Raw genomic sequence first — 25,357 nt, 5'->3', positions numbered from 1 at the left:
ATTAACACAAAGGGTTTTATTTTTAAATATTTTTTTAGTTTTAGATGGACATAATACCTTTATTTAGTTTATTTATGTTTATGTGGTGCTTAGGATCAAACCCAATGCCTCACACATGCAAGGCAAGTGCTCTACTACTGAGCCCCTAACACACAGTTTTTTGAGAAGATCTTGATTTTTTTCCTTAAGATTATTTTATCTCTTCTTCAGATAGACTAAGTTCCTTAGAACTATTGTGGACTTTTTCTAATGTTTCTCTTTAGCTTAAACTCCTATTGAAAACAATACTTCTTTGTGTATTTTTTTTCTTCTTAAAATCTTTCTCCACTAGGATCTAACTTCTAAGCTATTGTTAACAGAAACCTGTGTCTAAAACTACATGGTTTTCATTGACTATACAATTCACATATAAATTAAGAAGTATTCCTTTGGATAAATCATTATTATAGTTAACTGAAAATGTGCGCTCCTTTTTGTGCATTATATGCATAAAAAATAGATTAGATTATATTAAAGTTTATTGGACATTGTAATAGTTTGGAAGAGAATGCAAAGTCTGTTCTTAAAGATCTTTTTCAGTAATTTTGTATCCCTAACTCTAGTACCTCTCCTTATTATCCAAGTTTCATATTGTTATATAGGCAGCATTATTTTCAATTATTTTGAAAGATTTGAGCACATTGGTCTGCACCATCAATAGCAAATTTTGAAAATTGGACTAAGTTTAAAATAAAGTTAAGTTGACAGGATTTTAAATCTACAGTAAAATGTAAACAGTATTCTACTTGAATAAGTAGGGACTTGAAACAAAAAGGTTACAATTTAAAAAAAAATAATTAAATACAGTTTATTTACTTTTTCTTTCAAAACTTAAATTCAGCATTAATGTCAACATCTTTCTATCAATGTCATTTTACCAGCAGCGACACATCATTCAGTGTTTACAGCAGTTTCCTGTAGGGACTTTTCTGCTATGATGGTAACTTAAAATAAAAGATCAATAGCTAGTTATTTTTAAGAACATGGAAAAAACATACTTTTTGAATGTTTCAGTCAGAATATAAATGAGACATAAATAACCCCTCTATCACACTGTACACAAAATTAATTTAAAATGACAGAGTCCTATAAAAACTAAAATCTATAAAAACTCTCTAAGAGGAAATGGGGGAGAATCCTCCCAACGATATCACTGGGGAAAAAACCCCAATAATAGTAGGCATTGGGGTTTGGGGGGGATTTTTTGTCATTGTATGTTTGCTTTTTTTTTTTTTTTTTTTTTAATATTGAGAATTGAACCTAGGAGTACTTTACCCCTGAGTTTCATCCCTAGCCCATTTTATTTTTTATTTTGAGACAAGGTCTTGCTGTGTTGCTAAGGCTGGCCTCTAACTTGAGATCCTCTTGCCTCAGCCTTCCAGGTTACTGGGATTATAGTAAATTGCCAGCATGACCAGTAACACAAAAAGGACTAACTATAGAAGAAAAAAATGAAAATTAGGTTTTATAAAAATAAAACTTTCTGCTTTTCAAAAGGTAGTGTTCGGAGAGGCTGGCCTACATAGTAACTCTACAACTTCATTATAAGACAACTTAGTAAAAAAAATTGGCAGGAAGTTTGAACAGATGCTTCAAATTACTAGCATGCAAATTATAACTATATGAGATACTACCTCACACCCACTAAAATAGTTAAAATTTAAAAGATTGACCATAAGAAGTGTTGGTTAGAACATGTAACAACTGAAACTCTTTATACTGCTTGTGGGGAATGTAAAATTGCATAACCACTTTAGAAAGAAGTTTGGAGGTTTCTTTTAAAGATGAACATAAATTTGACATATGAACCAGCAATTTTTCTTCTAGGTATTCATTCAAGAGAAGTGAAAACATATCCACAAAAATACTTATACACTAATATTTATAGCATCTTTTTAGTCATTATAGCCTCAAACTGGAGATGAATGGATAAACTGATATATCCACACAAGGGAATACTGTGGATAAAAAAATACAGCAGTTAAAAAATGACGAACTTCTGAAACACACAACAATTGGGGATTAATTTCAGAAACACACTGAGCAAAAGAAGTACACTAAAGAATATTCACTGTATGTTCCATTTGTATGAAATTCTAGAACAAGCAAAGCAGATCTGCAGTGAAAGAAATCATATAATTGGGGTACAATGGGATTGATTGTAAAGAGGTACAAAGGAAATTTCTGGGCTGGTGGAAGTGATCTTTATTTTCAGAAAACGGTTTACAGAAGTGTATCTTTTGTCATTATTCCTCAAACGGTACACTTAAAGTGGGTGCATTATTGTATGTAAATTATATTTAAATAAAATACTACTTTAAAAAATACTAATTATACTTTTTTGTTTCTTTTAATATGAGACAATGTTAAAGTAAGGTACTACATATTGTTAGGGTTTGGAAATAAGAGAATGTCCATAAAGATGTAGGAATAATTTAAATTTTAATTAAAAATTAATTTTCTCAGTTTAGAATTTTTAATCAGCTGACTTTTTAGCTACATGAAAAGTGTTCTGTAAGGTTCCTTAATATTTTAATATTTTCTGTGACTTTGCATTTATCCTTTTTTTTTTTTTTGAATTTTTTAATATTTATTTTTTAGTTATCGGTGGACACAACATCTTTGTTTGTACGTGGTGCTGAGAATCGAACCCGGGCCGCACGCATGCCAGGCGAGCGCGCCACCACTTGAGCCACATCCCCAGCCCCTGCATTTATCCTTTAGTAATGTTGGTTGTCACAGTTTTGCTTGGATGGAATATCTCTTTAAGATGTATAATGTTATGCAAATATTGTTTCCTTGTTAGATCTTTAATATTTATAAAATGTTTTAAGGAAATATTAGTGATTTTTGTTTATTTTATTATAACTTAGGAAACTTTTGAGAAGAACTTTGAAAGAGAAACACATAAAATAAGTGAACAAAATGATGCTGATAATGTTAGTGTCATGTCTGTATCTTCAAATTTTGAACCTTTTGCAACAGATGATCTTGGTAAGTGCATTTTTTTTTTTTAATCATCTCAACATGACTTTAAGTTGATCTCATGCAGTCTTTGAATTGCATTAATAAGGAAACAACTGGATCGGGCTAGGGCTGTAGCTCAATGGTAGAGCGCTTGCCTAGCATGTGTGATGCCCTGGGTTCAATTCTCAGCATCACATACAAACAAATAAATAAATAAAGGTCCATCAATAACTAATAAAAATATTTTTTAAAAAATAAATGAATAAAGATATTGTGTGTCCATTTACAACTCAAAAAAAAAAAAAGAAAGAAAGAAACAACTGGAAAGGCAATATGCGTTTTAAAGAATATGGACCTAAAAGTCTCAAGTCTACAGTATTCCTAACTCTTTGACCTTGAGCAGATCTTCTAATCTTTATGATTCTGCAAATACTAAGGAAGCAGTGATCCTGTATACCTGCTGTATTGTTGGGGGAAATGTATGTAACTTTCTAGCATGAATAATAAGAGTTCAAAAATGTTAATTTCCTTCTCCTTAAAGTGAAGTTTTCTTAAAGGAAACCTAGTAAATTAATGGGAGAACTTCAGGCCTATTCAAACACATTTTCACTAAAAATATTAACTTCATAGTGTGAGGTAAGAACTCACATTTCTTGGCATAAATAACCTATATAAAAATTTTTCAGGTAATGCTAAAGCATGGCACATTGTGTTTTTCCCCCATGAGTAGTAAAAAGAATTTGCATAACTTTAAAAAACAAAACTAAACTTCAGTGCTAAACTTGGAAAGGAAATCAGAGGAAAGAAAATATACCTGATAACATTTTTCTATGCTGCAGCCTATTAAAGGATATCAAAATCGTCAGTAATTCAGATCTCCAGGGCACTTTGTTGATAATATAATCTGATGTGCCATTATTCTAGTTGTTCATATGAGGAGAAGATGATTGATATGATTTCAAAGGCAGTTTTCCACGTGAACTCTTTCCCTCTTTGCTTATCCTTCCCTTTCTGAATTACTAACTTTTAAAGTGTTGGCTATATTCTTTTTTTTACTGATTTTTTTTCTTTTTCAACAACCTTTCACTGCTAACATTGTTTGAAGTGGACATAGGAGAATTGGGAACTCTCATTGATAGGCTTTTTCCTTACCTTATTTGCTTGTGTTAGTTTGGATCATTTTCTGTAGAATTTTTGTGATATTTTGGAATTTATTTTCTTTTTTACTATTTAAATGAAACATAATATAGTGAACAAAATGGGTTTCATGGTCAACGTGAGTTTAAATCACTACTTTTATGCTGGACTATGAAATCTTTTTGACAGGTTACTTAAGTTCTCTGAAAATGAACACACTGTTGCCTACCTTATAGGGTTACTTACTGTAAAGATTAGGTAAATAAATGTGATGATGTAAAGAAAGTTTCCCATTAATATAGAACTGGTTTAAAGCTAATTTTCTTTACTTAGATTCAAACATTATTTTTTTAGAAATACGTGAAAAGTTTGCTTTTATGAATACTAAAAATATTTCTGTTCCAAATGCAGGTAACACAGTGATTCACTTAGATCAGGCATTAGCCAGAATGAGAGAATATGAGCGTATGAAGACTGAGGCCGAAAGTAACTCAAATATGAGATGCACCTGCAGAGTTATTGAGGATACAGATGCTGCTTCCGCCACCACTGTAATTAATAACTCAGAAGGTGTGTTTTAGATTGATTAGGATATTTGAAACAATTAAAGGCCGTACCTGGCATATTAATAATTTTCTTTTTATTGCTTTTTCTTAATTGTTTGACTGCTAAAAACTGCATATATTTCCCTTTTTTTAGCATAAAATTATCATAATTTAAACATTCTTTAAAATGTGGCATAAATATATATGTATAGTGACATAGGCTTCATTTTGTTAATGTATCATTTTTCTTAAAAAATAGAAACTCCCATTATTGAAAATCATAGTTCACAACAACCTGTAAGTGAAGTTTCTAGCATCCCGTGTCCTAGAATTGATACTCAGCAGCTGGATCGACAGATCAAAGCAATTATGAAAGAAGTCATTCCTTTTTTGAAGGTAAACTTATTGTTTCTAGAAGATATCTGTATTTTGATTTTTGATTCATTCAAAAGACTTCATTATAGTAAATCCTGAAAATACAAGTAAACAAAAGAAAAAAGCCAAAAAGGACCCATTAGTTTTCACCCAGAGATAGCCCCAGCAACATTTTGTGAACCTTTTTGTACTATTTTGTACACATGCATGGTGCTTTTTTCATTTGTTAAAACATCTTTGAAGATTATTATTTTTCTATTACATGTTTTTAATGATTACACAGTATTATTCATTCAAAAATATTTGTAGAATGTCTACTTTATGTCTTGTTTTGTGAAGATAGCAGTGAACAAATCAAGCCCTTTGCTGTCGTGGAGATTACTTGATAATAGATGTTCTTTAGATTCATCTTAGAAAGTTAACGGTAGGGGATGGGGTTGTGGCTCAGTGGTAGAGCACTTGCCTAGCATGTGAGGCACTGGGTTCTGTTCTCAGTACCACATTAAAAATAAATAAATATAAAGGTTCATTCACAATTATATACATATATATGTGTGTGTGTGTGTGTGTGTGTGTGTGTGTGTTAAAAAATTAATGGTAATTCAGATTATTTTGTAGTTCACACATAATTTTAAAGGACAGTTAAAAAGAAACATGCCCGGGGCTGGGGTTGTGGCTCAGTGGTAAAGCGCTTGCCTGGCATGTGTGAGGCACTGGGTTCGATTCTCAGCACTGCATATAAAGAAATAAAGGTCCATTGACATTTTAAAAATATATAAAAAAGAAAAGAAACATACCTAAAGTGGCTTGTTAAGAAAGATAGAGGGTATTGTTGATCCAAGACATTTCATAACATCTAGAGACAGTTTTCATTGTTAGGATGAGGCCAGGGTTGTGGATATTTTGGAGAGAAGTATAACTAACTAGCATTTAATGGATAGAGAAGCCAGTGTGCTTCAAAACATCCTGTGATATACAGGATGTCTATCATATGAAGTTTGAGAAACCCTGAATTAGAAGATAATAAGAATGGATTGTAAAAGTAGTTGAAATTAATTGAACTATAAACAGAAAGACATGCAGATGGGAACTAGCATGGATAGTTCTCTTTAATACAGAAAGAAAATGATAAAAGGTGTTAGATCACATAATATTTTACTAGCTTTTAACTGGTATGTTGGTCAAAATTGCAAAACTCAATGTGTGTAGGGTGGGAGTTTGCTCTCATGAGTGAATCTTTCTAAAAATGTGTATGAAAATTATTTGTGCAAGAGACATGAAATTTCATAATATATGGATTAAAAGTTTTTAAATAGTAGTTAAGAAATCCTAACCAACTAGGATTTTTCTTAGGAGCACATGGATGAAATATGCTCTTCTCAGCTTCTCACTTCTGTAAGACGCATGGTATTGACTCTTACCCAGCAAAATGATGAGAGCAAGGAGTTTGTGAAGTTCTTTCATAAGCAACTTGGAAGTATATTGCAAGTAAGAGTTTATACTTCTATGTCTTACCACCTAGTTAATTTGTTTTGGTTTGGTTTTGGGGGGGTGGGAGGTGTTTTGGTTTGGGTGGGTTTTTTTTGTTCTTTTTTTTTCTGTTTTCTGACATTACATGATTTATTTAAGTAGTCATTCATTCTAGCAGCCTTTTAAACACTTTTTAGTGTATTTCTTCGTTAAAAAAATATTAGGAATTGCATGTATCCAATTTAAAAATCTATTGGTTTGATTCTTTTTCTCTACCCAGTAAGAACATTTTAAGTTTAAAATGTTCTGTGACTTTTTCTAAGATAGTTTTTGACTAATTTAGGAAATTTTAGAAACTGGAAACCAGTTATCAATTGTAAAAACTTTTTAGCACTAATCAGATCAAAGTAATTAGCATTTCCGTTTTCTTATCATGTCTTTATGTTTAGATACTTTGAACTCCTGTCTTTTAGATCTTCATAAAGTATATAATAGGTTATTGTGAACTGCAGTTATCTCACTGTGCTTCTAACACAAGTACTTATTCCTTCTATTGAACTTCCTTTTGGTACCCATCAGCTGACCTCCTGTATCCCCTTTCCCTCCAACCTTTCCCAGCTTTTAGTAATCCATATTCTATATTCATATGTACAGTAACTTTATATCAAGGCAGTGGTTCTCAACTAGGGGAGATTTTTGCCTTCCAGGAGACATTTGATAATGTCTAAAGACATTTTATGAGTACCATACAGCAAGTATGATAGAGGGAGATAGGGAAGTGGGAGGGGAAGTACTAGATAAAGGTCAAACATGTTGCTAAATGTCCTACAATGTACAGGGCATTCTCTCATAACAGAATTATATAACTTTAAATATCATTAATGTCCAGTTTGAGGTCTAAAGGTGTGCTCAGTGGTAGAGTGCTTGCCCAGCATACTTAAGACCCCGCGTTCAGTCTCCAGCACCATAAAAAAAGGGGAAAAGGTTGAAAAATCCTGTGTTAAATAAGAAAACTTTATTTCTCCTTATGTCAGACACTTTTACTGTTACATTTTACCTAACATTTTCCCATTGAGATGACTCAGTAAGATATTGTTACTCCAAATTAGACAATACATTTTAATTTCATTTTTTTTAAATTTTTTTTTAAAGAGAGAGAGAGAGGGAGAGAGAGAGAATTTTAGTATTTATTTTTTTTTAATTATCGGCAGGCACAACATCTTTGTTTGTATGTGGTGCTGAGGATCGAACCCGGGCCGCACGCATTCCAGGCGAGCGCGCTACCGCTTGAGCCACATCCCCAGCCCCTTAATTTCATTTTATTGCATAATTTTCCTATGAAATTTTGCCTTCCGTTTTTTGTGTTTATATTGTTTGTGGATATAGTATTATCACTTTGCTAGAACTTAAATTATTGTTTAGTTTTCCTTTTGAAATATAGTATTATCACTTGGTTAATTTTTTAAACCCTGGATTAGGTGCAAATTTCCATCATGTTAATATTAAAACTAAACTATACATTCAGTAATAGGCTCAAACTGTCCAGACTCTACTTAATAATGCCAGTGCAGAATTTATAAGGAATATAAGACATCAATGGTGGTGACATTGTAGGAATACTTTAAATAGTATTCTCTGGCAAAATTTGCTGGCAGAAAACCAAAAGACTATGGAAATGTTCTTGCAGAAATATCTGAAGTATTAAAAATCTTTAAGAAAGCTTGTATATAAATGAATTTTAGTAAATTTAATCAGGTTATTTCTACAGGAAGAAATAACTTTTAGAATCTAGCTGAAAGAGAAATAATTTATTTGTAATTAACATATTTTCTTTATCAAGATCCACACAACTCTCCCTTATTTTTACGCAGAATCCAAAGCATTAATTTGGAAATAAGATTTTTATCTAAATCTAAGAAAATTCGAATGTGTTTTTTTGCATCCCATTCCTGATTTTTTCGTAGGGCCACATATGTGAAAATGCAAGTTACTTTATGTGAAATACCACCTAGAATATTAAAATTTTTTTCATGAGCTGGAATTTAAATTATTGTTGTCTAGTTTTCCTTTTGAAATCTGTTCAAGAATTTTTTCACAAAGCACTCAGCCTTGTTGAGTACTTTTTTTTTTTTTTTTTTGAGTACTTCTTTCTGTGATTGAACTAGATACTATTTGTTTGGGATAATGGGACATTGCTTGTATTTGCTTGTCTATTTCTAAATGGCATTCTATATTTTTTAAAGAAAGAAAAGGGAAGTAGTTTTAACTGTAGAATATAGAATAAAATAATATTGTCCCTTTCATTTGATGATGCTAAAATTCAACTTGAACTAAAGTTTACATTTAAACTTATTCTGAAGAAAATTCTAATTACAATGACTGGTTGGTTAATATAAAGGGGAAACTAAATTACTGATACCATGTAGATGTGGAGGACTTTGTATTTTTCTCTCACAGTATTTAATGACTCATTACTGTAATATAAAGGTATTGCATAGTTATATGCCTAGTATGTACTATCTGAAAACTTTTTTGCGATTAGGAATCCCCTGTTTTGTTTGTGCCCAGGAATTATATTAATAAGTATTAAAATTATGGATGACCATAATTATTTGCTTTCCCTTGTATAATCTTTAAGCAGGACTAGCAAAATTCCTAGTAACTTAGTAATATTAACTATCTTTCCTTAGTTTTAAGTTTTTCAGTACTTAAAAGTAATACTACTGATTTTCTCCAAGTCAGTATTATAATTTAATCTTTTAATAATGTATATTGCTGTGCCCACAAGTGAAGTTTTCTCTGATCTTAAAATCATTTGGTTTATCTATGCATAGGATTCACTGGCAAAATTTGCGGGCAGAAAACTGAAGGACTGTGGAGAAGACCTTCTTGTGGAGATATCTGAAGTGTTGTTTAATGAATTGGCTTTCTTTAAACTCATGCAAGATTTGGATAATAATAGTATAACTGTTAAACAGAGATGCAAAAGGAAAATAGAAGCAGCTGGAGTGATACAGTCTTATGCCAAGGAGGTAAATAACATTGATTTTGATTTTAGGAATAGTTATAATTAGCCTATAAATATAGTGGATTGTGTGTGTGTGTGCACATGCACGTGCGCATGCGTGCTAGGGCTCTAACCCAGGGCTTCATGCATGCAAGGCAAGCACTCTATTATTGAGCCAACTCCCCAGCCCTAAGTATGGTTCATGATTAGTATTAATACCTAAATTTATTTGATCTCAGCCAAAGTAGTTATTTTTAGTAAAATCATTTAATCAGATTATAGTCCCATACATATACTACATATTAAATCTCAGAAGTAAAAACAATAAATATTAGAAATGCAGGGGTTGGAGAGTGTAACTTAGTGGTACAGTACTTGCCTAATAAGTGTGAAGCCCTGGGTTGGATCCCAAGCAAGCACTGCAAAAAAAAAAAAAAAGAAATCACGAATGCAGAATACAGATAGGAATTGATGCTAAGTGTACATTGTCACACATCTATTTAACTTCACTGTGACTTATTTAGGTCTCCAAAGAGAAGAGGAGGACTGGGTATCTAGTTTTTTGGTCAACTACCTGCCCTGGCTGTTACCAGTCCCCAAGGAGTCTCCAAGAATATATATCAACCAGAGGTCGTTCCAACAACAGACAGCCTTGTTTGTTGGTTAGGGTTTTAGTTTCATATCCTCCTGTAGTTTCTTTCCCTTGTCAAACTAATTTTGACCATGTGAATTTGAATGAATTGGTTCCGCCTGTATCTTAGACTTACCAGGAAGCTTTCCCCCCAGATCTTCACCCTTTTCTTGGCCCTCTGATCATGAGAATGGAAGCAGGCCAAGACCCAGATAAAAAGAAATAACCTCTCTTTCTTAGAATCTAAAGTAGACAAAGTCAAACTATGTACTTCATACTTTTTTTAAAAAAATTTTTTTAGTAGTTGTAGATGGACAGAATGCCTTTATTTTATTTGTTTATTTTTATGTGATGCTGAGGATTGAACCCAGTGCCTCACACATGCTAGGCAAGTACTCTGCTGCTAAGCTACAGCCCCAGCCCATGTACTTCATATTTTTATAACATTTATATTCCAGACATAAATTCATTTTAGCCATTGCTTTAGAGTTTAACGAAAATAAAACAGCGTAACACCATATTAAATTATTAGAAGAAAGTCTCCTTTCAGTTTGCTTTAGCTAGGTAGTCTTCACCTTTGACTGAGTGAAATATAAGCTAAACCATGAAAAAGGAAGAGTTCATAATGAAAATGAAAGGAAATAGCTTTCCATGCAAAGATAAGTGTAACAACTGTACGGAAGGCTTGATCATTTGGAGAACAGAAAAGGTCATGGAGGAAAGAAGCATATTGAGGGAAGTGGTAAGAATATAGGTGATGTATCTTCTTGTAAAGATGGACTAGGCTGCAGAAATATTGGTAGCAGGGAAGAAGCTAGGCTTTTTACTGCTCCAGAAACATTCAGAGGCAATTTGGTAGAAAAATAGGTTTTATTCAGAGCCAGCTTTGAAGAAAGATAGAAGCAACTTCATTTTCAAAAATTCTGGGTGTGAGGACAGCTTTTTTAAAGAGAAAAAGCAACAAAAGGAGACAAATATATGCAGATTTAGTTGTTCTGTTTTTGACAGGCAGGGGCAGGGGGCAAAAGTCATTTTCAGTGCTCTTGGAACCTGTCAGGCTTAGAAGTTGTCAACCTTACTGTCAGCATGGAGATGTTGTTCTCAATTTTATAGGGGCCCTTCATTTCATTCTCTTTTAAGGTCAAGTTGTTGAGCATTTTAAGCCACATAAAAACTTACTTTATTTATTTATATTTTACTTTATATGATGGAAACTCATGGGGAAGTTTGAAAAGAGCAGTGACATAATTTCACATTCAATTTTAAAGAATTCCTGAATACCACATTAAACATGTACTGGAGGAGAGTAGAGAGAGAAGTGGGGGGACCACTTATAAAACTGTTCAAATTGTCCAGGTAAGAAATTATAAGCTAATGTCTTAGATGGGTGTGCAACAACAAATGTATGATAATCATTAAGTCAGTGAGGTGTTCATTGGTTTAGAGATGAATAATGAACGTAAGCAAAGGCTGGTTCCCAGTTTTCTAGTTTACGTATCAGGATGAATGAAGTGCCATTTAGAGGTTGGGAAGATTGAGGAAGGATGGGGTTTGGAGGAAGAAAATGATGGTTTTTATTTTTTACTTAATAAATTTGAGATGCCTTTTTATATGTCCAAGGAATAGTGAGGTAAGTACTGCTACTTTTAGTTTTGTTAATTTGAAAGACTTAAACAAAAGAACTGACTTTACATTTCTAAGAAAGTATTCTTTTCTTTATACATGATGAAAAATGCAATATTTGTTTACTGAATTACCAACGTGTTTTGCTTAATGGATTTGCTAATAGGCCAAAAGGATTCTTGAAGGAGATCATGGCTCACCTGCTGGAGAGATTGATGATGAAGACAAAGTATGTGCTAATTAATTTGTGCCTATAAATAATGCTTTTGGAACAAAATATGAAATAATTTTAACAGCATTTACCTTAATATTTGAGAGCAGAGTATATCATCAAATGCTATTTCTTCTGAAAAACCTTTTTTTCTTTTGAAAATCAAATTAGATTGTCAGAAATGATCTTTGTATTTCTTAACTACGTACCTTTTACAGTATCTAAAGGAATTAATTATTTAAATTACTTGTTGCTAGGACAAGGATGAGACTGAAACAGTTAAGCAGATTCAGACACCTGAAGTATATGGTGCCGAAGGTCCCAAAAATGTAAGATCTGATGTTTCTGATCAAGAGGAAGATGAAGAAAGTGAAGGATGTCCAGTATCTATTAGTAAGTTTAAAAGTCTGAACTATGGTTCTTTATTGGTCACTTATTTAAACAGTTTAGAGAAATATAATGAGAATAGAAGTAAGTATCAAACTCTTGAATTTTAATTCTGATTTGATCTTGACTAAATTACCTATGTGGTCTTGATTAAATTACCTGGCCTTTTTATGCCACAATTTCTAGTATTTACAGTTTGAAGATTTTATATACTCTATTTTAAGCACCAGGCCCATAAGATTCAATGATGTGAGCCTGGTGGCAGGTGCCTGCAGTCCTGGCTACTCAGAGGCTGAAGTCATTGTACATTTGAGTCCAGGAGTTTGCAACCAGTTTCCAAAAAAATCTCCCCCCAAACCAAAAAAGATTAAATGATGAAATTTATTAAAAATTCTGTATTAATCAACTTAGATTTATCTAAAGCGGAAACTCAAGCTTTAACTAATTATGGAAGTGGAGAAGATGAGAATGAGGATGAAGAAATAGAAGAGTTTGAAGAGAGCCCTGTAGATGTCCAGACTTCACTTCAGGCTAACACTGAAACTAATGAAGAAATTGAACAGGACAGTCAGGTATTTCAGTGTAGATTGGCAAACTTTTATTTCAGTTATTGAAAACAAGCACCTTCTGAAAAATGTCAAAATATATAGCTTTTCTCAATCCCATTTTCATGGATATAAGCATCTTTAGTATACTTATTAAAATCTGAAACACTTGTTTTTATATTTAGTAATGTTTAACCTTGTTTTTTTTTTTTTTTTTTTTTTTTTTTTTTTGGGTGGTACTGGGGATCAAACCCAGGCCTTGTGTGCGCATGCAAGGCAAACATTCTACCAACTGAGCTATCTCCCCAGCCCAAACTATTTAAAACATTTTAATACTTAATTTTTTGGTAACATCTTAAAAAACAATGAAATACTTTAGAAGATCTTTATATTTTTCTCCTAGTTATACATGAAAAAGTTTGTAACAAAAATGAAATCATTTCCCTTTCTGCCTTCACTTTATTCTGTCCCAAAGGCAACACTTTATATAATTTCTTTTGCTCTTTAATCTCAATATTTCTTAATATGTGTGTCTGTCTATATTTAACCATCATTTAGACTTGATTAAACTGTTAATATTACTAACTATTGAGCAAGTAAATATTGCTTATTTCTTAGCCTTGTATATCTTTCTCCTGAATTTAATAAGTTCCTCACTTTTTTAAATTAATTTTCTTGTAACATTTAAAGTTTTCTGCTGTACTCCCCAGTAGCAAAATTTTCTGTATAAACTAAATTTGTCATTTTTTTTTTTTGCTTCCTTTTTTCTTCTGGAGCATTTTGCCTTTTGCTACATTCTAAATTTGGCTCTTCTTTAGACCTACAAAATAGCTACCAATATAGAATTTACATTTATTTATTTATCTTCTTTCTCAGATCTCTGTTTCTAGAATCCAGTCTTTCTTTCTTTCGGCTAACTGCCTTATTTGGAGGTAGCATATCTTCAATTTTTTTTTTTTTTTTTTTTTTTTTTAGTTGTAATGGACACAATATCTTTATTTAAAATATTTTTTTTAGTTGTAGTTAGACACGATATTTATTACATGATATTATTTACTTATTATTATGTAGTACTGAGGATTGAACCCAAAGTCTCGCATAGGTGAGCGCTCTACTGCTAAGTCACAACCCCACCCCATTTATTTATTTTTTTTAATGTGGTGCTGAGGATTGAACCTAGTGCCTTATACACACCAGGCAAGTACTCTACAACCCCAGCCCTGGTGTAGCATATCTTTTAGTAACTCTGAAAAAAAAGTGTCTTTTTTTTTTGTTGTTGTTGTTTGTTTGTTTTGTGTATGTGTGTGTGTGTGTGTGTTATGGGAATTGAACTCAGGGGCACACTGACCGCCTTCCCAGGAGCTAGAATTACAGGGGCTTAGTACCATGCCTGACAAAATACATGATATTTTTATACATTATATATGTATGCAAGTCTTAATTATTTGGTGTTGAAAATATTTTCCTTAAAATCTTTGAAGGTGCTGCTTCCTTGTCTAGTTTCCTGTGTTGCTGTAGAAATAAACCATGGCTTTCTTAGTTCTCATCCTTTATCTCTTTTTTCCCCCTGCCTGTTCTAAAAGATGTTTTTTCCTGAAGTTCTGAAATACTGTAATAGTATACCTTGTTGCAAGTCTCCTTTTATTTATGTCATAAGCATACTTGTAGGTCTTTTGAATTTATATCCTATTGTTCAATTTGGTAGTCGTCGTCGTCTTTTCTTTTTTTCTTTCTTTTTTTTTAATTCCCCACCATTTTTTCTTTTCTCTCCCTTTGGAATTAATATTATCAGATATTGTTAGCCCTAGTGGGTTGATCACCAACTAGTTTTCTCCTTTTTCCCTTTTATTCCATTGCTTTATTTTTTTGTTGTTGTTGTTGTACTTTCTGGAAGATTTCCTTGGTCTTAACTCTGGTATAAAGACACTTTTACTTTCCCACTCATCTTTTTTTTTTAATTGCTGTTTTTTTGTAGTGGTGTTATTTCATGGAAGCATTATATTTTTTCTATCCCACCTGGAGTCTTGCTTCAAATAATCTCCTAAACCTTAGGTATTTATATTAAAGGATGTATAGCAGGAAACTGGTTTGGTTCCTTTTGGTTCCTCTGTGGGGCATTTCAGTAGACAGCCAGCCTTCTAATATTAACTTTGAAATGTCAGTATCTCTTGGTCTTTTCTTCAGAGTAGTGTGGTTTCTTAAAAAGAAGGGTATATAATTTTGACTACTGGTATTCTGAAGCTAAATGTGGGAATGAGGCCGAGTGTCCACTGTTAACAGACTTGCATTAAATCCTTTGGTTTTCAGTGTGACATTTTACTGTGTCCTCATTTGTGCCTTCTTTACCCCACCTTTTCCCCCAAGGTGTGCAGGCTCACTCGTTCAATTTCTGTAAAATAAAATCTTTTATTTTCTGTTGAGGTTGGGATGGGAACCTAGAAGTCCATATTTTTCTTACACAGTTTTAAAATTACCACCACCACTTCTTTTTCATCACCAGCTCTACCATCATATACCTTCCACCCTAGAATCTGATAACTTCCAATTGTAATTGTAACCCTCAGTTTTTGTTCCCTTCTCTGGCTGAAAGCAACTGGCTTTGTTCATCTTCCTCTTCTCCTCGTCTGCTCCTCTCCCATTCACTTAATGTCTATGTATATAGGTGTCTTTTAGTTTTATTTAAGACAAGTCTGAGGAAAAAGAAGTAATGGCATCTATTTTTATTTCAGTTTTCTGAATTGGTGTTTTTATTTTTTAGGTGGGGAGTGATATAGTGCTGGTTGAACCCAGGGAGCTTAACCACTGAGTCACATACCTAGCCTCTTTTGTATATTTTATTTGCTTTGCCAAGTTGCTGGAACTGGCTTTGAACTTGTGATCCTCCTGCCTCAGCCTCCTGAGCTGCTTGGATTACAGGCGTGCTCCACTGTGCCTGACTTCTGAGTAGTTGTTTGAGGGATTTATTTATTTATCTATCTATCTGCCTGTCTCTCTGTTTGTTTGTTTGTTTATTTTGGGGGGTATTACTAGGGATTGAACCACCCAGGGCTCTCATATTTATCACTGAGCTGCATCCCTACATTATTTTCAGATAGAGTCTTGCTTATTTTCAGATAGAGTCCGGGTCAGTTACTGAGGCTGACCCGGAACTTCGTCTCAGCCTCATGGGTTGTTGGGATTATACGTGTACGCCACAGCACCCAACTTTTTTTGAGTTTTGTCTAAGGAAAGTAAACTTTTTTACTTAGCCATCTTGTCATTGCATCCAAAGCTTACTCAAAACATTTTTAGGAACTCTTTTTAATTTCCTTGTTTGACAAAAACCACACACATAGTAGTAACTATCTCCTTTATAGTGACCACATATTTTAAAGCCCTGTTATTAAAATATCTTTTTCTGTCTAGGTTCAACAACATGACCTTGAAGAAACAGCTGAAAGCACAAATGTTTCATCAGAACAAGAACCCACTAGTAAAGGTAAGAAATCTAAATAATTGTTCAATTTAAAGTTCACCTAAAGTGCCTTTTATGGGTTTAAAACTAAAACAAATATAAATTTTTAGTTAATGTAGGTTTAAAGGCACTTGGGACTTGATGTATATCCTTTTTTTCCCCAATAAATCTTTTGTAAAAAAACTTATAAGAGAGCTTTGTTTCTGCAAAAGCAGTTACAAATATTTGACAGATATTTACCCACAACAAAAAATTCTGCCAGGAACATCTTTAGATAAAAGGAGACTTTTTTTTTTTTTTAAACCCATACTTTGGAATGTTAGCTTTTTGTTACTGTGGTCAAAATATCTGACAAGAACAACTTAGAGAAAGTAAGTAAAAGTTTATTTTGGGCTCATGGTGTCAGAGGTTTAGTCCATAGTTGGCGAACTGTATTGCTCAGGGTCCACAATAATGCACATAGCATGGCAGAAGGGTGTGGTGGAGGAATGTGCTTGGCTCATGGCACCTGGGAAGCAGGGAGAGATCAAGGATTCAGAGACAAGATATACCAAGTCTAGGACTGGGGTTATGGTTCAGTGGTAGAGCACTTGCCTAGCATGTGTGAGGCACTGGATTGGATTCTCAGCACCACATATAAATAAATAAAGCCCATTGACAACTAAAAAAATATTTTAAAAGAAAAGATACACAGTCTAATGCCATACCCCAAGTGACCTACTTCCTCCAGCCATGCCCCACATGCCTACAATTACCACCCAGTAGTCTATTTAAATTATTAACCCATCAAATAGATTAATCTACTGGTGGGATTACAGCTCACATAATCTAATTGTTTCACTGTTGAATATTCCTGTTGCCCAACACATGAGCTTTTTGCAGGACACCTTTTATAAAACCATACAAATGAGCCTTAACTCTGGAAAATTCTAATTCACTAGAATCAGGTGACCAGGAATCTAATTTATTTAATGTTTCCAGATTAGATTTTATGGACTAAATTTGTAAACCACAGCCAAGAAGAGATTTTAATTGCCCTTTTTGGGGGATTATAAGTGCCTTTTGATTACTCTCTTTCATGCCTATTGTATTTATTTGGTATTTTATTTATTGTATTTATTTACTATTGTAAATTTAACAGCTGTTGGTATTGCACTGATGTAAAATTAAGACTTTGTTTTGATGCAGATGACCAAGATAGCTCTCCTGTGAAACCTTGTTACCTCAATATCTTGGAAAATGAACAACCTTTAAATAGTGCTGCCCATAAGGACTCGCTTACCACTATTGATTCATCTAAACAACCTAACCCTTTGCCATTACCTTTAACTGAAATTGAAACCTTAGTGCCTAGAGTCAAAGAAGTTAAATCTGCTCAGGAAACTCCTGAAAGCTCTCTCGCTGGAAGTCCTGATACGGAATCTCCAGTGTTAGTGAATGACTATGTATGTATCATTTACATTTCCAGTTATTTTTTATTTTCATTTTTGTGCATTTTTTTTATATTCAGGTTAACATTTTAAGTGTATAAACCAAGCTCCGCTTTAGGTTTAGGTTTAGGTCTCTTGAGAGCATTTTTATTTCATATTCACGCTTATTTTGAACTTTAGCCAAAGAGTGATAATGAATTAAGATGACCATCCCAAAACCTTAAGGCTATTCTTTTTATAGTTTTGATTATAGGTGGAAACTTTGGAAGAGTTCATTTTCAGTTCAGATCTGAAGTAATAATGATACATGAGTCATCATTAATCATTAATCTCTCATACTATCCTTTTTTGGGGGTGGGATACTGGAGATCAAAACCAGAAGCATTTACCAGTGAGCTATATTCCAGCTCTTTCTCTCTCTCTCTCTCTTTTTTTTTTTTTTTTAATTTTTATTTTTTAGACAGGGTCTGGCTTGGAACTTGTGGATCTCCTGCCTCAGCCTCCCAAATCGAGATTACCGGCATGCATCACCATGCCCAGCAATACACTACTCATTTTTAACTTCTCAGCTACTTAAGAAATTCTATAAGTCTTTGCTAAACCTAAAAGTTTATATTTGGTGTGTGAAATAGAACAATTTCACAGAAATAGAGTCCTTTTTCTATACAGTGAATGGCATAAAAATATACTAGGAAATCTGTAGTTATGATAGTAGTAAGTTTAATTTTACTCTAGACAGTTGTTTCAATTAAGTTTACAGTAGCAAGTTATGTTTTGGATCTTGGGTGTATATGTTTTATATACTTTACTCTCTCCTTAGCAAAATTGAAAATATTTATTAACAGTATTTGAACCTCAATAAGTACTTCTAGATATAAGAAAGGTACTTCATTTTTTTAAAAATTAAAATTGATTTACTTTTTAGAGATAAATTCCTGAGAAAAGGTGCTTATAATGTTTTAAAAACATTAGAAGAAAGCAACCCTCTTAAACTGTTTTGTTTACCTCACCGACAGTAAATGTATGCATATAAAACATGGTGGTGCAAGCCGGTAATCCCAGCAGCTCAGGAGGCTGAGGCAGGAGGATCAAAGTTCAGAGCCAGCCTCAACAATTTAGCACTTAGCGACTCAGTGAGACCCTGTCTCTAAATAAAATTTAAAAAAGGATTGGGGATGTGACTCAGTGGTTAAGCGCTCCTGGGTTCAATCCCCTGTACAAAAAACTGAAAATTAGATGAATTACCTAGTTGAAATTAATTTGAAGTGAGATTTTAGAGACTTATGAAAATTTTTGTGCAAGAAAGTAAATGGTTAAATTCATGGTCTATAAAGAATAATCTAATGAATATCAAATAAATTGTAAAGGGTCAGGAGTGGTGAAGCATGCCTGTAATCCCAGTGACTTAGGAGGCTGAGGTGGGAGGATCACAAGTTCAAGGCCAGATAGTAAGGGTTAGAAATGTAGTTATTTGTACCCCTGGGTTCAATCTCTGGTACCAAAAGAAAAAAAAGAAGGAAGGTATATTAGGTTGCTCTGCTATCATATAAGTACAAAATGAATCTGAAAAAAGAGTCGGTGGGTAGACTTGCAGGAAAAGGAAAAGCATATGGTTTCTATTTAGTTACTAGTTCATAGAAAATTATGCTATTAAAATTAGAAGGGAAAGGCAAAAACGGTTTGAGATGATCACAAAGGTAAATTATTAAATTCATACTTTCATCAAACCTTGATGGAGTCAATCTATTGAAAACTTTATAAGTATTATATTCTGCTTGATATAGTACTGATGCATTCTGTAGACATATTAAGAAACAAGTCATTTTTCTAATTAGTTTAGCCCGCTTTATAATTACTAATACATCTTTCTTCAGTCTATGTAAATCAGCTCTTGAACAAACATACCTCAACAGTATGCTCACAGCTACAGATGTGTAAACCTTCTGATGAACTCTAGGTTTCTGATATATTCGTATAAGTATGGATACAGGAGAAAATCATAGAATTCCTGATATGTATTTCCATATAAGAATGCATTTATTTCTTAGGATGGATGACAGATATAGATTAAGTGATAAAATGCTTTCATTTTCAAGATAAATATAATTTATCTTACAGGAAGCAGAATCTGGTAACATAAGTCAAAAGTCTGATGAAGAAGATTTTGTGAAAGTTGAGGATTTACCACTTAAACTGACAATATATTCAGAGGTATTTTCTTATCTTTAATCAAATTTGTGTTTATATAATACAGATATTGTTGAGATGAAAAATTATATTTTTAATCTTCATTCTAAAGGCAGATCTAAGGAAGAAAATGGTAGAAGAAGAACAGAAGAATCATTTATCTGGTGAAATATGTGAAATGCAGACTGAAGAATTAGTTGGAAATTCTCAGACACTAAAAGAACCTGGTAAGATTCATCAATTTTATTTATTTGTTTTTTTTGTTTGTTTGTTTGGTGCTAGAGATCAAACCCCAGGGCTTTGTGCATGTAAGGAAACCAACTGAGCTATATATCCACTCATCAGTTTTAATTTTATATTGAAAATTTTTTGATCATGATACTACCATTTGGATTTTTTATTTTTTTAGTGTGGTACTAGCTTCTGGGAGATTTAAGTCTAATGTTAAAGAGGAGGTATTCTGTAAAAATTTTAGTTTAGCTACTTAGTTTATAAAACAGTATTCTCCTTTAATTATGAGATCATTTTTTCATCTTTCAAATTTTCAGTTTTAGCAAATTTATGCAAGCACATGGTTCAAAGAAAGGTGTAAAAAGTTAATGATAAATAGCAAACACCCACTTCTTTTCATTATTGGTTTTCTTCCCTGTAATAAATATGTATTTAGACATTTTCCCTCCCCCTCAGTGTTTGTAGTTTTTTTTCCTTCTGTTTTTCATCTTTGTTATTTTAAATATATATATGTATATGTGTGTGTGTGTGTGTATAAATATTAAATATATTTGCCAGACATGGAAACACAACACTTGTAATCCCAGAAACTTTAGCGGCTGGGGCAGAAAAATTGCAGGTTCAAGGCTAGCCTAAGCAATCTAATAAGACCCTATCTCGAAATTTAAAAAAAAAAAAAAAAAGAAAGAAATAAAGGACTGGGAATGTATCTTAGTTTAAAGTGCTTATGGGTTTAGTACCAAAATAAATAAGCCAACGACTTTCCTTGTTTTATCAACTTGGGTGATTTTCATTCTTTTCTCTTTACCTTTTTGATTAAGTAGTCTTACATTATTAAGGTTATTAAAATAAATACACATTTTGTTTTTGTAACTGTAATAAATTTTATATACTTTAACTGAAGTTGATTTTATATAACTCATTGTAGAGGCAAGTGATGGTCCCAGATTGATTTACTCTTTTGTTATTCTCCATCAATTCATCAATTGGTTCAAATCACACGATTTAAAAAAAAATAAATCTGCAAATGGGGAAGAGAACGGAGACCATTCAGAAATGAAACCTTCAGTTAACGTCCTAGTTTTTGGCTGAGTTTTCTCTGCCTGTGTTAGTACATGGCAACTATTCCAGCTGCACAGTATGGGAACAATTGGACAGTACATCTACTTTGGGCATTCTGATAATTTGTTGGTGTGTCTTAGTCTCTGATTTCTTTTTGGCGGGGGAGGTGTGAGGGGGATGCATGCCGGGAATTGAAATCAGGAGCACTTGACCATTGAGCCACATCCTGTTTTGTATTTTATTTAGAGACAGGGTCTCACTGAGTTACTTAACTTAGCGTCTCACTTTTGCTGAGGCTGGATTAGAACTCTTGATCCTCCTGCCTCAGCCTCCCAAACCACTGAGATTACAGGCAAGCACCACTGTACCCAGCTTCTGATTTCTTACTGTCAGCTTTGTTGTTGTTGTTGTTGGCCTAAATTTAATTCTTTTTATATAGCTATTTTCTTTTCTTCTGTTAGTTTATCTGCTCGGTATACCATCATAAAATAGAAATCCTCGCCTATTCTTTTTTACTGTGTGTGTTATCAGGGAACTGGAGCTAAATTAGGATTCCCTTTATAATATTTTATTCTAAAAGCTGTAATGGAAGAAAACTATTAAAAATAAATTTTAGTAACTAATGTGTTAATTCACTAAATAATTTATAAGGCATTAATTATTGTTCTGTTTTTCAGAAATAGTGGGAGCCCAGAGTGTATGAGATGTCTTCAGAGACTCATCTAACTCTGTTTATAAAGTCATCGAATATATGAAAATGACCCTAAATAAACATTGTTATGATCTGTATAAAATGTAAATTAGTTTGACACTGCATTTTTGGTAGGTGTGCTAATTTCTGCCCATGGCAGTTTAAAACATCAGAAACTGAATTTTGGACAGATTTAAGCCTTGGTATATACTGTGGCTGTTCTTTGTTTTTTGTTTTTTCTCTTTTATGGTCTTGATTTTCTTCTCATTGTGATGTTTGGTAACGTTAAATTTAAAATGTAGTTTTAAATAAAGTTTGAACTTATCTGTAAAATATTTTTTGGAAATTATGTTGAATTCTCTACAGCAAATTGCTGTTCTAGGTAGTAGTAGGCAATTGAGAGAGAGCAATGGCTCAGAATTAGAGAAATATATTATTTATAAAGCCCAGCTATTGGGCCAGTCTTCCACATATGCCAGTATTTCTGCTATTGGATATAGTTAATATTCTTTAAATACCTGCAGGTCCTATTCCTCTATATAAACAAAGCAGGACTAGGGCAGCAGGTCAGTCATCATATGGTTCCCTATCATTCACAGATCCTAGGTTTGATCCCCAACAACACACACACACACACACACACACACACACACACGAAGAAAAGGACGGAAGAATAGGACAGATTATAAATGTATCCAGGATATCTGTGAAATTATCATAGAATATATGTTAGTAATCTATTCAGATTGCATAAGTTTAGAATATATGTGCTTACTACCTAGAACTTAAATACTTATCTATTAGATGAATATTTTCCAGAATTGCAACTCCTATCTATATTGCCTCAATCTGGGTTTTAAAGTTAGTATTTCTGCACAGTCAGTAATCTTCTGGTTAATTTTAAATGAAAAACCAAATATTTTCAAGTAGGGATAAATAAAACTAAATTTATGTAATACAACATTAAGATTCTTGTCTTTTGAGGTAATAATTTAAGACAAAAATCTAGTGGTTGATTCTGTGTGTAGTAAGAAACAGGTTCACAGGTGAAGTATTAAGAAAATCTATGTGACTTCTTTATCACTAAGTAAGCCAAGTTTTAAATGGTGATTTATTGTTTTATCCCATACTTGCCATAGACAGAGATGTCGAAAGATCCAGTTAATCTTATAGATTCTTCCTTGAGTAAAATGTGAAGAATATGAGGAATTAATTCTTCGTTCCAAGTAGTCTTTAAATCATTACCAGTGGTCTAAAATACTTCATAATAAAAAAATTAGCTTGGTATTCCTTTAAAATTCTTACTTGCTTGATATCTTAGTATCAAATTAATCTGTAACATCTAACAAAGGAACACTAATTGAGAATTTCCTTGTAAGGAAATATACTCTGTTTATGTTTAATTTGAATTGTGTAAGACATATCTCCAATTTTATAAGACCTATATGGAAAACTATCAGTTCAGAGTCAGGATTCTTATCCAGTTGTACTGACTTAAGGGCAATTGGAACAATAAATTACTTTATATGTATATTCAGATTCTGTATTTTCTTGACTCTAATCAGGAAAGGAGAAAAACTTCATTTTGGTTCTCAAGCCAAGCCTTACGTATTGCAGCTGTCTTTCTATGTCTGCATGTATATTAAGGACAGAGAGAGCAGAAGAACTTTCTGCTATCACCATGGTACCTATGAACCTTATCAAACTATCTTTTGTTATAGCTCCTAATCTTTTTTTTTTTTTTTTCTATTTTAGTAGGTATTTTAGTTTTTAAATACCCAGGCTTGAGAGCAGATAAGTTGTTTATTGTTTTCCCTAGCATACTATTGGTAAAGGTTTAGGCATTTAATATTTATCTTTGTCTGAAAATTTAAATTAAAACTTTGGTTGGAGATAGAGGGGGGAAATGTCAAATGAGTGTGAGAGAACCCTGTGCAGGTTGAAATAATGCCTAAAATGATGAGCTAGCCAGTCTGTGGAGATACTCTTTGTATTTTGTAACATTCACTTTGGGTAAATGCTTTTTCACTGTTAATAAATGTAAATCCTACATACAACCCTGAATTGCATTTTTATTTAAATTGACACACTCATGTATGCTTTAGAGTTTATTGCAGAACCGGTTTATTTGACAGTGTTTAATGTAGAAAAAGAAACAAAAATCAGGACATAAAAAATGACACACTGACTAGCCAGAAAGATTTATTCAGCTTGAGACCACTGGTTTCACAATGAGCACATGCTTTATTTCTTAGTTAACATTTATTTTACATACTATTTTAAGAATGTAAATGTCGGATATGATATATAAATAATTCAGTGTGGCCAAAGGAGGAAATGAGTATGAGATTTAGAAGGAAGAAGCTTTTTATGCTCATAGGTCCTAGTGAGGGTGTTGGCACATGCCAGTCAGGAGGCAGAAGACAGGAGCCAAGGGAAAGCCTAGCTCAATTACCTTTCTGGGGAGAAACATAGCAAGGAAGAGAAGCCAAGAAAGAAATAATTGGTTAATCTGAACTTGGTGAATAACAGTTTAGAACTGGCTAATTCCATAATTCCCTTGGAGTTTTTGCATATTGCAGCTATCTTTCTCAGAATGCATATTAAAGATGAGGCAATGTATGAACTATATTTCCCTTCTATGTAGAATTTAGAGTTCAGTCTATAGGAATATGCTCATTTTCTGGTACCTTGATCAGGGATCATATTAAACAGGGAAAATACTGGCTTGTGTGTGGGAGTTCCATAAGATGATTGAGGCTGGGCTGGGGATATATCTAAGTTGGTAGTGTACTTGCCTCATGCACAAGGCCCTGGGTTCAATCCCCAGCACCACCAGAAAACTAAAATAAAGATGGTTGAGGCTGTAGACCATCAGATTGCTTGGTTTGCATATCAAAGATGTGCTCCTGGCCTCTCTGATCAGCAAGCTTTTAAAGGTGTCAAAACAATAAAATCAGGAAATATCACAATCAATATATAACACTTTGTGAACTTTCTCATATTTACTCAAAAATTGACTTATTTCTTGTCCAGCTTACTTTACTATATAAACACCTCATCTGTCAAGAAGATAGGGAGTCTGCATTTCACTATATATTTCACAAATAAGATTGTACAGCTTGACTGGAAGAGCAAGCATTTCCTGTTGTGGTTCTTATGCAACTCTGATTGTTACTCTAACATTCCCTGTCTTTACATGTCTGGTTTCCACCTCAGACTCATTTCATGTTTAGGTTTATTTTTCATTTCAAGTAATTTTTTGGGGGGGGGTGTTTTGTATGGTATTAATATAAGGATAATTTTATTTCCCTCTTACATAAAAGTTCAGATAGCGCCATTTGTTGAAAAAAAACCTGTCCTTT

The 25,357-nt window shown here is 33.0% G+C and overlaps 1 protein-coding gene across 5 annotated transcripts in view; it reads left to right on the top strand.

The window, feature by feature from the left end:
• Nucleotides 1–24,049, top strand: part of Pcm1 (pericentriolar material 1) — a 92,379-nt gene extending 68,330 nt beyond the window's left edge. For all 5 annotated transcript variants that reach the window (XM_076853742.1, XM_076853745.1, XM_076853744.1 and 2 more), the window contains 13 exons: nt 2,913–3,033; nt 4,555–4,713; nt 4,948–5,084; nt 6,417–6,551; nt 9,368–9,565; nt 11,961–12,023; nt 12,263–12,398; nt 12,804–12,964; nt 16,343–16,415; nt 17,580–17,836; nt 19,940–20,032; nt 20,121–20,235; nt 21,979–24,049. In XM_076853742.1, coding sequence (XP_076709857.1) covers nt 2,913–3,033; nt 4,555–4,713; nt 4,948–5,084; nt 6,417–6,551; nt 9,368–9,565; nt 11,961–12,023; nt 12,263–12,398; nt 12,804–12,964; nt 16,343–16,415; nt 17,580–17,836; nt 19,940–20,032; nt 20,121–20,235; nt 21,979–22,004 — 1,674 coding nt within the window. In that variant the 3' untranslated portion in view covers nt 22,005–24,049. The remainder of the gene's footprint in view (nt 1–2,912; nt 3,034–4,554; nt 4,714–4,947; nt 5,085–6,416; nt 6,552–9,367; nt 9,566–11,960; nt 12,024–12,262; nt 12,399–12,803; nt 12,965–16,342; nt 16,416–17,579; nt 17,837–19,939; nt 20,033–20,120; nt 20,236–21,978) is intronic.
• The last annotated feature ends 1,308 nt before the right edge of the window (nt 24,050–25,357 follow it).

This window comes from Callospermophilus lateralis, chromosome 4 (genome assembly GCF_048772815.1).
Source record: "Callospermophilus lateralis isolate mCalLat2 chromosome 4, mCalLat2.hap1, whole genome shotgun sequence".
In the NCBI taxonomy this organism is placed as follows: Eukaryota; Metazoa; Chordata; class Mammalia; order Rodentia; family Sciuridae; genus Callospermophilus; species Callospermophilus lateralis.
The sequence above is the reverse complement of the archived record's forward strand: the minus strand, read 5'-3'. Positions and strand labels throughout refer to the sequence as shown.